Source organism: Sphaeramia orbicularis, chromosome 14, assembly GCF_902148855.1.
Source record: "Sphaeramia orbicularis chromosome 14, fSphaOr1.1, whole genome shotgun sequence".
Classification (NCBI taxonomy): Eukaryota; Metazoa; Chordata; class Actinopteri; order Kurtiformes; family Apogonidae; genus Sphaeramia; species Sphaeramia orbicularis.
The window spans coordinates 18,939,804-18,950,874 of record NC_043970.1 but is presented as its reverse complement, the minus strand read 5'-3'; the positions used below and the strand labels follow the sequence as shown (position 1 = coordinate 18,950,874).

General features: G+C 39.1%; 1 protein-coding gene across 2 annotated transcripts; it reads left to right on the top strand.

Moving 5' to 3' along the window:
- The first annotated feature begins 226 nt into the window (after positions 1-226).
- On the top strand, positions 227-10,758 carry ttc1 (tetratricopeptide repeat domain 1). Of its 2 annotated transcripts, none has more exons than XM_030154268.1 (9): positions 227-469; positions 2,166-2,259; positions 3,422-3,896; positions 3,969-4,029; positions 4,104-4,216; positions 4,890-4,926; positions 5,178-5,326; positions 8,194-8,248; positions 9,358-10,758. In XM_030154268.1, the coding sequence occupies exons 3-9, from the start codon at positions 3,429-3,431 to the stop codon at positions 9,486-9,488; spliced, it is 1,014 nt and encodes a 337-aa protein (XP_030010128.1). In that variant the 5' UTR covers positions 227-469; positions 2,166-2,259; positions 3,422-3,428; the 3' UTR covers positions 9,489-10,758. The 2 variants fall into 2 exon arrangements, with proteins under 2 accessions (XP_030010128.1, XP_030010129.1); XM_030154269.1 differs by lacking the exon at positions 9,358-10,758 and adding an exon at positions 8,537-8,677 and having other exon boundaries at positions 8,194-8,312.
- Positions 10,759-11,071: the final 313 nt, after the last annotated feature.

Genomic DNA, 11,071 nt, shown 5'->3' with positions numbered 1-11,071 from the left:
TATCTATCTATCTATCTATCTATCTATCTATCTTTATTTATTTATTTATTTATTTATTTATTTATTTGATTTTATGTTTATTTCTTTGTACACATCTATATTTGTACAGTATGCAGAGTATTGTTGCGGTGTAATCTATTGCAGTTCATCTTACCACCACAGGGGGGGAGATAGCGGAATCATACAGTTTGTTATCGTTTTATGAAGCGGCAGAAAAACAGATGAAGAAGAAGAAGCCTCAAACTATGTCGCTTGTGTGTTGGTATTGATCTTGTCACGTGTTAAAACGCAAACCGGTCAGTTTTCTAGGGTTGAACCGGTTTAAAGTCAATCCGGAGTGGAGTCAGTTCACCATAAAACCACCGCAGCAGCAAAGAAGAGGAAGAAGAAGAACACGAAGAAGAAAAAGTGTCAGTGCTCCGGAAGTGATCAGAGAGTCTGTAAGCTAACAGTAACATCGGATGAACAGGTAAGGAAACTGAAACCCAGCCTATTATTCATGTCCCATTATCGATTATTGATCTGTGAAATGTCAGATCGACGACTTTTTACTGAGGACTGGTGTAACAGACGGCTGACACCTCAATGACAGGCCGGTGTAGTTAAATTTAGCTTCAGTTAGCTTCTGTTTAGCTCCACTGACACTACATCTTTCCCTCTTTTGCTGTTCGTTGTTGTTCTTATTTTTAAATTGGTTTAGATATAAATTAGGCAGAACTTTATTTGATCCATTGGGCAGGGTTCCACAGGGAAATCTTGTTGTTAGTGTTATCGCACTTATTTTTACTCTCTGCATTCTTCATCTGACTTATGTTTTCAGTTCGGTTAATTTGTTGCTAACGATAGAAGGCATAGGCTCTTTGAGATTTTACTTTAAAGGGCTGTTTTTTGTTCAAATTCATGTCTCATCCACCACATGACTCCCACAGCATTAGTAACGAGCAGTTGAAAAACCTATAGGTCCTTTGTGTAGCACTGAACCAAGTGTAGATCACTAGCTATACTGTATATGGCATCCTGCATGTTTTAGACGTATCCCTCTTCCAGCACACCTGATTCAAATGATAAGCCTATCATCAAGCTCTGCAGAAGCCTGATAACGACCCGTCAGATGTGCTGGAAGAGGGAAACATCTAAAACATGCAGGATAGCAGCTCTCGAGGACCAGGATTGGTGACCCTTGGTATATGGAACTGTGCGGCAGTTTCACACCTGAAAATAGACAAATAAAAGTTTACTCTGGTTTTAGCACAAGATGTTGATAGTTGACAGACACTTGAGTTGTATAAATGACATGCAGCAAATGGTCCAGTCAAGAATCATACCAGGGATGTGATGCTTAGGCCATTTGCACCCAACATGTAAATGCTCTAACCACTCAGCTATCAGGTAAAGGAGAATTTTTAGTATGCGTATTTTGTTTAATCTTTTAGAAGTTTGCATCCAAATTAAGGGATACTAGGTACTGCTTGTCTCATGTGGCTTTTTTCGCTGACGTGAAAATATCGGAATGTTTTGCAATGAATGGTTGTTCAGAATCACAGAACACTTAGCACAGTTTCACATGACTTTTGTATTACATTATGCAGCCTACGATAAGAGGTTTTTTTTTTTTTTTTTTTTTTTTGTCGTTCATTGTACACTTACACAGTCACCTGCATATGCTATGGTTAAGGCAGATTGAGTCACTTTTGTCTAAGTATGAATAGCTTCAGGTATGTGCATGTAAAACATATCCATTCACTCCATTCACTAAAAGATGCCATAAAGAAATGATCTATTAAACTTTCATTTAAAGCCAATATAAGGTCTTTACTTTTCTCACTAATCTTAAGAAGCATCTAAACTATTTTTCAGAATAATTGTTTTCCAGGTGATTCATTTTCACTGTTAATATACTAATCAATCATGTAGAAGCCATTAGTTTGAATAAAAATAACCTGTGATTAGGGCTGGATCTCAGTATGAATGTTTGTTTAGTATCATTACAAACTCTGTCTCTTGCAAGAAATGGTGTGTAGTGTTATAAGATAGTTACAATAGGTACACTTTGATGCTTCTGTTTAAGAATATACCTTTTAGTGTTTATGCATTTGACAAAAACTGTTCAAAAATACAACAAATACTTAAAGCAGGTGTTTGGGTTTTTTTTGTATGTTTTTTAGGGATCCACTGGAGACAAGCTGAAGAGCTACATGTGGCCCAGGAGCCACCAGTTGAACATCTTTGGATTAAACTTTAATCAGACATTTAAAACAGGTAAAACTTATTATTCCTTATCATAACTAAGGGGAGTGGCCATGACTCAGATGGTAGAGTGGGTCATCGACTCCTGCTCTGTCTTAGTCATGTGCTGTTGTGTCCTTGGGCAAGATACCTCACCCTCCTTGCCTCCAGTGGTGGCACCAGCTCACACTGGTGTATGAATGTATATGAATGTTCGGTGGTGGTCGGAGGGGCCATTGGCGCGGATTGGCAGCCACACTTCCGTCAGTCTGCCCCAGGGCAGCTGTGACTATACATGTAGTTTACCACCACCAGAGTGAGAATGTGAGAGCAAATGAATGGATCCTCTGTACACGCTTTGAGTATGCTTCCATAGAAAAGCGCTATATAAATCTAATCCATTATTATTATTATTATTATTATTATTATTATTATTATTAACTTATTCCTGACCATTTTGTTTGCTGTGTGTCCTTGAACTCATCTTCCTTATGCTAGTCTGTACCATAGACTGTATAAAGAGACAGACATTGCAGTACAGTGGGTTTCAAGGGGTTCTCAGTCTGGTTCTTCTGATCTGTAAGAGCTTTATAGAGGGTCATGATGAGGCTCTACTCATCAGTTAGCAGGTTTTAGAGGTTTCCAATGAGGCCCTACTGATCTCCTCTAAGAGGTTTTCATTGCTTCTTAATGAAGAGGTTTCTGTTGGTTCTCAGTGAACTACTACTGAATAGTCAGCAGGTTCTAGAGGTCTTCATGAGGTTCTACTGATTTAAAAGAAGAATCTAATGGTTCTTGTTGAGTTTCTACTGATCTTTGAGAACATTCTGATTGTTCTTTGCAAAGTTCTACTGATTTTAAAGAGATTTTTTAGGGTTATTGATGAGGTTCCACTGATATAAGCTCATACAGTTTTCTACGTGATCTCACTGAGCCCCTGAAAATCTGAAAGAGGTTTTCAGAGTTTGTCACATTTTACTGATCGAGTTGATTTTTCTAGTGATTTTCAGTGAAGTTCTGATCTAATCTGGAAAATGTATGTCGTCCTTATTAAAGGGGGTTTGCTGACCTGTTAGAAGTCTTTAGTGGTCTGACTCATTAATCTATTTTCAAATGGCAGGTATAATTTAACACTGAAAGTATGTTCCATGTTTCCTTCTGTATTGAACTACTGATCACTGATTATCTATTACAGTGTCAATATGAGCAGTCGAGCAGAGAAACAGGTTGAGCAAGAGGAGGAAGACTTCTACGACTGCCACGAGACTTTGGAGCGTCCAGATCAAAAAGAGGAGGACAAGCAGGGAGACAGGCTGCAGAGCGACAGGGAGGAGGAGCAGGTAGACAGACTACACAAAGTGGAGGAGAGCGACAGGCTGCAGGAGGAGAAGACTGACAGGCTGCAAGAGGAGGAGAGCGACAGGCTGCAAGAGGAGGAGAAGACTGACAGGCTGCAGGAGGAGAAGACTGACAGGCTGCAAGAGGAGGAGAGCGACAGGCTGCAGGAGGAGAACGTCGGGCTGCATGGCGACAGGCAGCAGGAACAGGAGGGCAATGGGCCACTTGACGACTCAGACTCAGAACTTAAAGCAGAGTCTGCAGCAGAGGTGGAGTTTGATGAGGAATATCTGATGGAGATGGAGAAGGAACTAACAGAGGAGGAGAAGGAGGTAACAGCCTTTCACCTTTTTGATACCAGAGTGGTGTCGTTCAGGTGTTCAATCTGTAACTTTCTGTTTCAGAGTCGACGGCAGGAAAGTTTGACTCTGAAAGAGAAAGGGAACAGTCAGTTTAAGTCTGGAGGTGAGTAAAACCAGTTTAACCAACACATAAATCTGTTTTACCAGAATATTAACCACTGTGTTGTTTCTGTGTAGAATGGTCAGATGCGGCGCTCAGCTACACTGAGGCACTGGGTTTATGTCCACTGTGTTTCAGCAAAGAGCGATCTGTATTGTTCTCCAATAGAGCCGCTGCCCGACTCCACCTGGTAAGAACATGACAGCAACATGGTAATAAAGTGCAAAGTATCACAGTAACAACACACAAATAACTTGCTGACAACATGACAACAATATGGTAACAGAATGCCAAAAACAACAGTAACAGCACTCCAATGACTTGCTTACAACATAATGACAATATACTAACAAAGTGCCAAACATGACAACAAAATGCTAATTACATTACAATAACAACATATACAGAACTTGGTAATAACATGTCCAAAACAGGGCAACAACATTCTGTAAACATGGCAAGCACACATCAATAATACATCAGTAATATGGCAACAACATGCCAACATACTGACAACATGGGGACAATACGCTGGTAACATGGCAACAGCATATTAATACCACACTAACAACATTCTAAAATCATGACTACGTATCAGTAACGTATCAACAACATGCCAACATCATTCACACAACATGCCAGCAACATGTCAATATGCTAACAACATGCTGAGTATCTGCTAACAATATTGTAAGAGCACACCATCGTCCCACACATGCAAACATGCAAAAACACAGTAAAAACATACCAACAGTATGCCACCATACCTGTAAATAGATGACATGTTAACCACACAGCAACACGCTAACCTCATGCCAACATCTTCTGTCTGTCTCTAACACCTGTCTGTGTGTCCTCAACAGGATATGAAGGAGAAGGCCATTTCAGACTGTTCCAAAGGTAAGTTATGACTTACTGATGCGTCTTTATTGGCTGAAAGTTTCTAAACTCTTGATTTTTTTTTTCTAAATTTGACATAAAACCTGATCAGATTTTAATTAAATTAAAGGAATTAACCAGAGAAATTAAACAAATTCTGCATTTATTGCATAAAATGATTCAATAATGTTAGCCCCCACTGTGTGATGAATTAGAATCCTTTTATTGATTGATTTATGTGTTGAACAGTATATGACTCTATGTTGCCACAGCTATAGAGTTGAATCCAGACTATGTGCGGGCGTTGCTGAGGAGAGCGGAGCTTTATGAGCAGACAGAGAAGCTGGATGAGGCTCTGGAGGACTACCAAAAAGTTCTGGAACATGACCCAAACCACACTGGAGCCAGACAGGCCTGCATGGTGAGTCTGGATCGGTGTTAAGTGAAAGGCACCCTTGGAGTTGTAGTTCACTGCTATACTTCAGTGTTTGTCACAGACTTTGTGACACTGACTGTTAATGTCAGAAGCAGATGATTGAATGTAATCCCCCCCCCCCCATTAACAATTAAAGCTATACCGTATGATGTGGCACTTTTATAGTTTTCGTTTGTAATGTTAAAATGCTCCTAATAAGCATGTGTCAAATAAAATGTAAAATAATTCTACCAGTTTTTGAAACTCAAAAATGTTTAATTCTCATATATCTCTGATAAAAGTCTGACCAATCATTTTATTCGGTCCAAATAAAATAACTGGCCGAGCCTAGCTGAGCCTCCTGTCAGTCATTCGTTACTGCTGTCCCGCATCCAATACCGGTGCTTCTGAATCTGACTTTTCACTTGCGCTGCTTCTCCTGTCACTGACTGCATTCTAGGGCTCTGAATGGATAGAACTCGAATGCACGTGTTGCAGGGTAAAAACAGATTTATTAACAGAAACAGCAACCAAGGGGAACAAACAGAAAAACCCGATTGCAGCAGTCAGAGTCCATTGAAACAAGGATGGAGATACAGTCTGGGAATCAGGTGTACTTGACTCCACAGACACTTCCACCCAAAGCCCCATTTTTATGACCGTGGGACTCCGTGTACATGTACTTGGTGTCACTCAATGTAGGATTATGTAGGATGATAAATGTATGGGCTATGAAACCTCAAATGTCCACAGACAGTGGTGGAGTCTGCACGCCCATGGTATGCCCCACTCCGCTCAGGTGATGAAGTGCAGTGTAGACAATGATCCAGCACTGCACAGACCAGACCCTTAAATACAGGGTCTACTGATGAAACAGGAGCCGCTGCTGTGCAGCAGGTGAATGTTGTGTCTGCTTGCTGGATGAAGGGTCCGCGGCCACGCTGAAGCGGACCGGACCTCTGCCTTCACCTCCACTTTTACCACATGCAACATGTGGGAGGAGGGGAGTGTCAGAGCTCAGGCAGGAAGAAGCAGGCAGGGCTTTGGAGGGAGGCAGGTTGTTCATGTTCAGATTTTTACTAAGTGCTGTGAGACATGCCACATCTGTAGGTATAGCTTTAAGTTGGACTACAACTCCCAGGATGCATTCCAACAACCAACATCCAAATGCTGAGCTTTGCATCCCCCATTTTGAGACCTCTTCTCTATGGTAACAGTAGCCAAGGTTCATGGGTATTGTAAACCAGAAAGACCAGGTTCTGTCCATAAACCTGTTTAGAAATGTCCATGTCCAAGAGCTGCCTCAGTTTTATCTGCTGTATTAGTATCTGTGTAAATTAAGAACCACTAAAGTAAATGTATATGTCAGCCCTGCGATGAACTGGCGACTTGTCCAGGGTGTACCCCGCCTTCGCCCCCATGTAGCTGGGATAGGCTCCAAGCGACCCCCGTGACCCTAGTGAGGATAAAGCGGGTTCAGAAAATGAATGAATAAAGTAAATGTCTTTTCTTCTTAAACTCTGTTTTTGCCAACAGAACTTCACTAAATTTAGACCAGCTACAAGTAGAGACTTTAATGTTTACATTTTTTCTATTGGTACCATTTTAGCTGCCATATATGGCATTCTTATTTATTTATTTATTTATTTATTTAGGCCTGTAACGGTACATGTACCGAACCAAACCGTTTCGGTACGCACCTGTTCAGTTCGGTACACAGCTGTACCAAAACGGCACAGTATGATGAGAAAAAGAAAAAGGAATGAAAGACATCGTTCAATGTGGAACTTTAAATCTGCGCAAGTTTCACACGGACATATTGAAGGAGCACACATTGACCCGAAATATGAAATAGCAGTTGATATAAGGTTAAAAATAAAAACAACAAATATGATGTGAACCTGGAAGGAAGAGACTGAAGACCCTCCACCATCAGTACAGTCCAGTTTGGATCAGTTCAGGTTCTGGTGAAAGACAACAACGAGGAAAGAGACGTTAATAAGATGGACGTTGTTTGGCCCCTAGGAACTACGGTAGTTCTAAAACACTTACACTAGCTCTGTCTGTCTATCACGCATGCTGTATAATAGAGGAATAAATAGAACGTTGAAAGTATGGAAAGTTTCACTTTCGTTTCACGACAGCGTTTGTTATGTTAGTTATGGACCGCACCCCCAGGTATATAACTGTGCGCCCCCCCCTACCCCCCAGCTCCAACAAAAAAAAAAAAAAAAAAATCCCCCGTGCACACAGGCACACACAAGTACACACAGTGTCCTAAACACTTTGTTCTCTGTCCTAAAATAAATAATTTGGTTCATTGTGTTGTCAAAGTTTCTCTTCAGTTTGTTTAAACAGAATACCAGTTTACCCTCTTGTTAATGTTGCACTTCATGTGGAATTTTTTTGTTATTTTTCTGCAGAATGTGAACTGACAGAACTGTGATTAGATTTTTCTTGTTTGTTCGAAACTACCTTTCAGGAAAAAGTGCAATACTAATGTTTACTAATGTTTGTACATATTACATATATATATATATATATATATATATATATATATATATATATATATATATATATATATATATATATATATATGTATGTGTGTGTATAAAAACTGAGAGCTACCTGAAAAGGTCACAGTTTTATTTGTTGAATATGATTTTACAAAATCTGAACTGATGTCTGGATTGAATTATCTTTTATGTGTCTTCTAATGATTAAAATGTTAAAATAATCAGTCAGTTGAAGCTGTTGTTCTGTTTGCAGTGTAATGTCTTTAAGTTGGGTTTGGCGGTCATATATAAATGAAGTGAGAGAACATGTGAAGCGTGTCAGAACACATCATTGTAATATGTTTGTGTGTGTTTCAGAGGTTACCTCAGCAGATCCACGAGAGAAATGAGAAGCTGAAGGAGGAAATGATGAGTACGTACTGCATGTGAACACACCACACTCACACAGTTAGGCCATTTTACTGGTCTCTAATCTACAGGGTGTCCCATAAGTCTCCATACATAGGAGACATAATACATATGGTTGTAACATGTATTTCTTTATATTTCTTCGTTATAGTTCTTCAGCAGTGGAGGACACGCATTGAAATGTGTTCCCGACAAAATGGCAGTCATATAGAGCATATTATATAAATAAAAATGGTTTATGTCAAGAAACGTTTATTTTTCCTATGAATGGAGACTTCTGGGACACCCTGTTGTATTGGTCGGTGATCAAAGATGAAATCTGTGCAGCTTCAGTTTCCATTTAAAACCTTTGGTTAAATTAACCCTTTAACCCTTTATGTGTCTAATGTGATCATTCTGAATGTATGATTTTATTTAAATATTCATAAAATTCAACTGTTTGCTCAATATGAAAAATTTCAAAACGTGCTGATAGAACAGACCTTGTGCTTTCCATAGACATCTGAGCATGCTCAGTACACCTCCCCACCGCCTGTGGGATGGGGGGCAAAACACAGAGCAGTGAGTGAGACCAACTCGCTATAAAAATAGGTGGTTTGGGCTTTTTTTTTTTTTTTTAACACCGTTTTCCTCATTGTTTTTTTTTGTTTGTTTGTTTTTTTACTTTTATTTGCAGTGTTGCTGTGATTTTCTTTCTTTCTTTTTTTTTTTTTTTTTTTTTAGGAAAAAAAAGAGCCCCAAAATCAAAACTACTGGGCCAAAATTCAAATACTTGTTCAGGAAAACATAAAAGTACCTGGGAACTTCCTGGAAACAGCTTCTGTTTCTTCTGTTTCTTGATGATATGTTATTATTATTTTACTGTTTTTAATTGTACAGCTGTTTTATGTCTTTAATTTATTCTTGTATATTATTCTTTTATTTTGGTTTTCATCTATTCCTCTGTACAGCACTTTGGTCCGCTGTGGTTGTTTTAAGGTGCTTTACAAAAGAAGTAGCGAGAGAGAGCTTAATTGTTAATCTTCCTCTGTAAGTCGCTTTGGAAAAAAGCGTCTGCCAAATGCATAAATGTAAATGTTATTAAACACCTCTGTTTCTGACCTTTGACCCCAGGTAAACTGAAGGACCTGGGGAACATGTTCCTTCGACCTTTCGGACTCTCCACCTCAAACTTCCAGGTGAATCAAGACGCCAACACCGGCTCCTACTCCATCAACTTTGTCCAGAACTCTGGCAAGAGATGACCTCACTGGTGACATGTTTCCTGACAGGGTGGGCATGACTTTAATGTAACGTAAAGCCTCGCCTCCTGTGTGTAAGGGGTGAGGCCAGGCTTGTTACTATGGAAACAGAAGTTCAGGTGACTGGATCAATAACTGATCAGTTTGAGTGATCTGATAATGTTAATAAAATTTATGATTTATGTCATGTTTTCTGACATGTGGATGTATTAATGACCTCTGACCTCTGAGACGCCAATAAAGAAATGTGATCTTCCCTTGTCCTTATGACTGTGATTATCAACATGTTAACATCAGGCTAAAACAAAGCTTTTTTTGATTCAACAATTGACAAATCTAAAGGCTGACTAACAAGACTAGACAGGGAAAGTCAGTTGGTATAACTTTATGCAATTCACATGTAAGTGTCAATAATGCATATCCTATACAAGTGTCTGATAGTGACAGTCTGATCACTACAGATCACAGAGCAACACATTCTCTCATTCCTGACTTGTCAGTTTGTTGAGTAGTGACACCTTGCTGTCAATCTTTAATGCACTGGATAATTACTCTTATAGTGTCATTTTACATTAGGTGTAATACAATAGTAGCTGCATGATTTCCTTCCAGTAAGGTGACATTCAGAGTTCCACCTCCCTCTGCCCACTTCCTTGAGAGAAATGTTTTCATCTTTAAAACTCTTAAATATCTGTCTCTTCTGTCTGAGGTAAAAACTTAAAACATGATATTCACCTTATTGTCTAAAACTCATAATGAAAAATGTTATATGTTTACCTTTGTCTTGGTAACTAAGACTGATTTGCAGATGCTGCTTGTAGGTAGAGGCCATGAACTTTTTCTTACACCAGTAGCTTAGCCAACACGAAACTATTTGTATTCAGACACAAAGGAAATATGTCGGTACGCTACAAAAAATTTACACCCATGTGGCTTCTCAGAAATAGTATTGTGCATCCTCCTATCTGACCAGCAACCATGTTGTATAAAACCTTTGTGTGACCTTTTTTTCGACGAGCTATTCTGTTCAGACTGCTGTGTGTACTCTGTCAGAGTTGCTCCTTCTGCAGAATAAGACAACACAAAGACAAGTCAACTCCGATCAGTCAATTTCTCTTCTCATCCTATATAAAGGAAAATTCCATAACAAACTCTAATGTACATGTTTGTCTGTTTAGACTCAGTAGCTGCAGTCTTTTGATTTCCACTGTCACTGAAGGAAGAAAACATTCATCTGCTTTGAGTGGTTTTGACATTAAAAGTGATGCAGTGTCACTGCTCCATGTCTCAAAATTTGTTCTCCTCACTTTATTTGGAATGAACTGTTTTTGAAAATTGCTATTAAATATGCCTCATCACAAAAAAACTAAAATATAACAAGAATGAAGAGGTAGTAATAGCTTGACAGAACATTCACAACCCTTTCAAAATGGAAGTAAAGTCTAACAACAACACTTGTGATAACACATTTAACAGGGTCGCAATTATTGAGTGATTATCTTTTAATTTATATATTTATTATTTATTATTAGGATCCTCATTAGCTGATGCAGGACATCAGCTACTCCTCCTGGGGTCCTCCTATT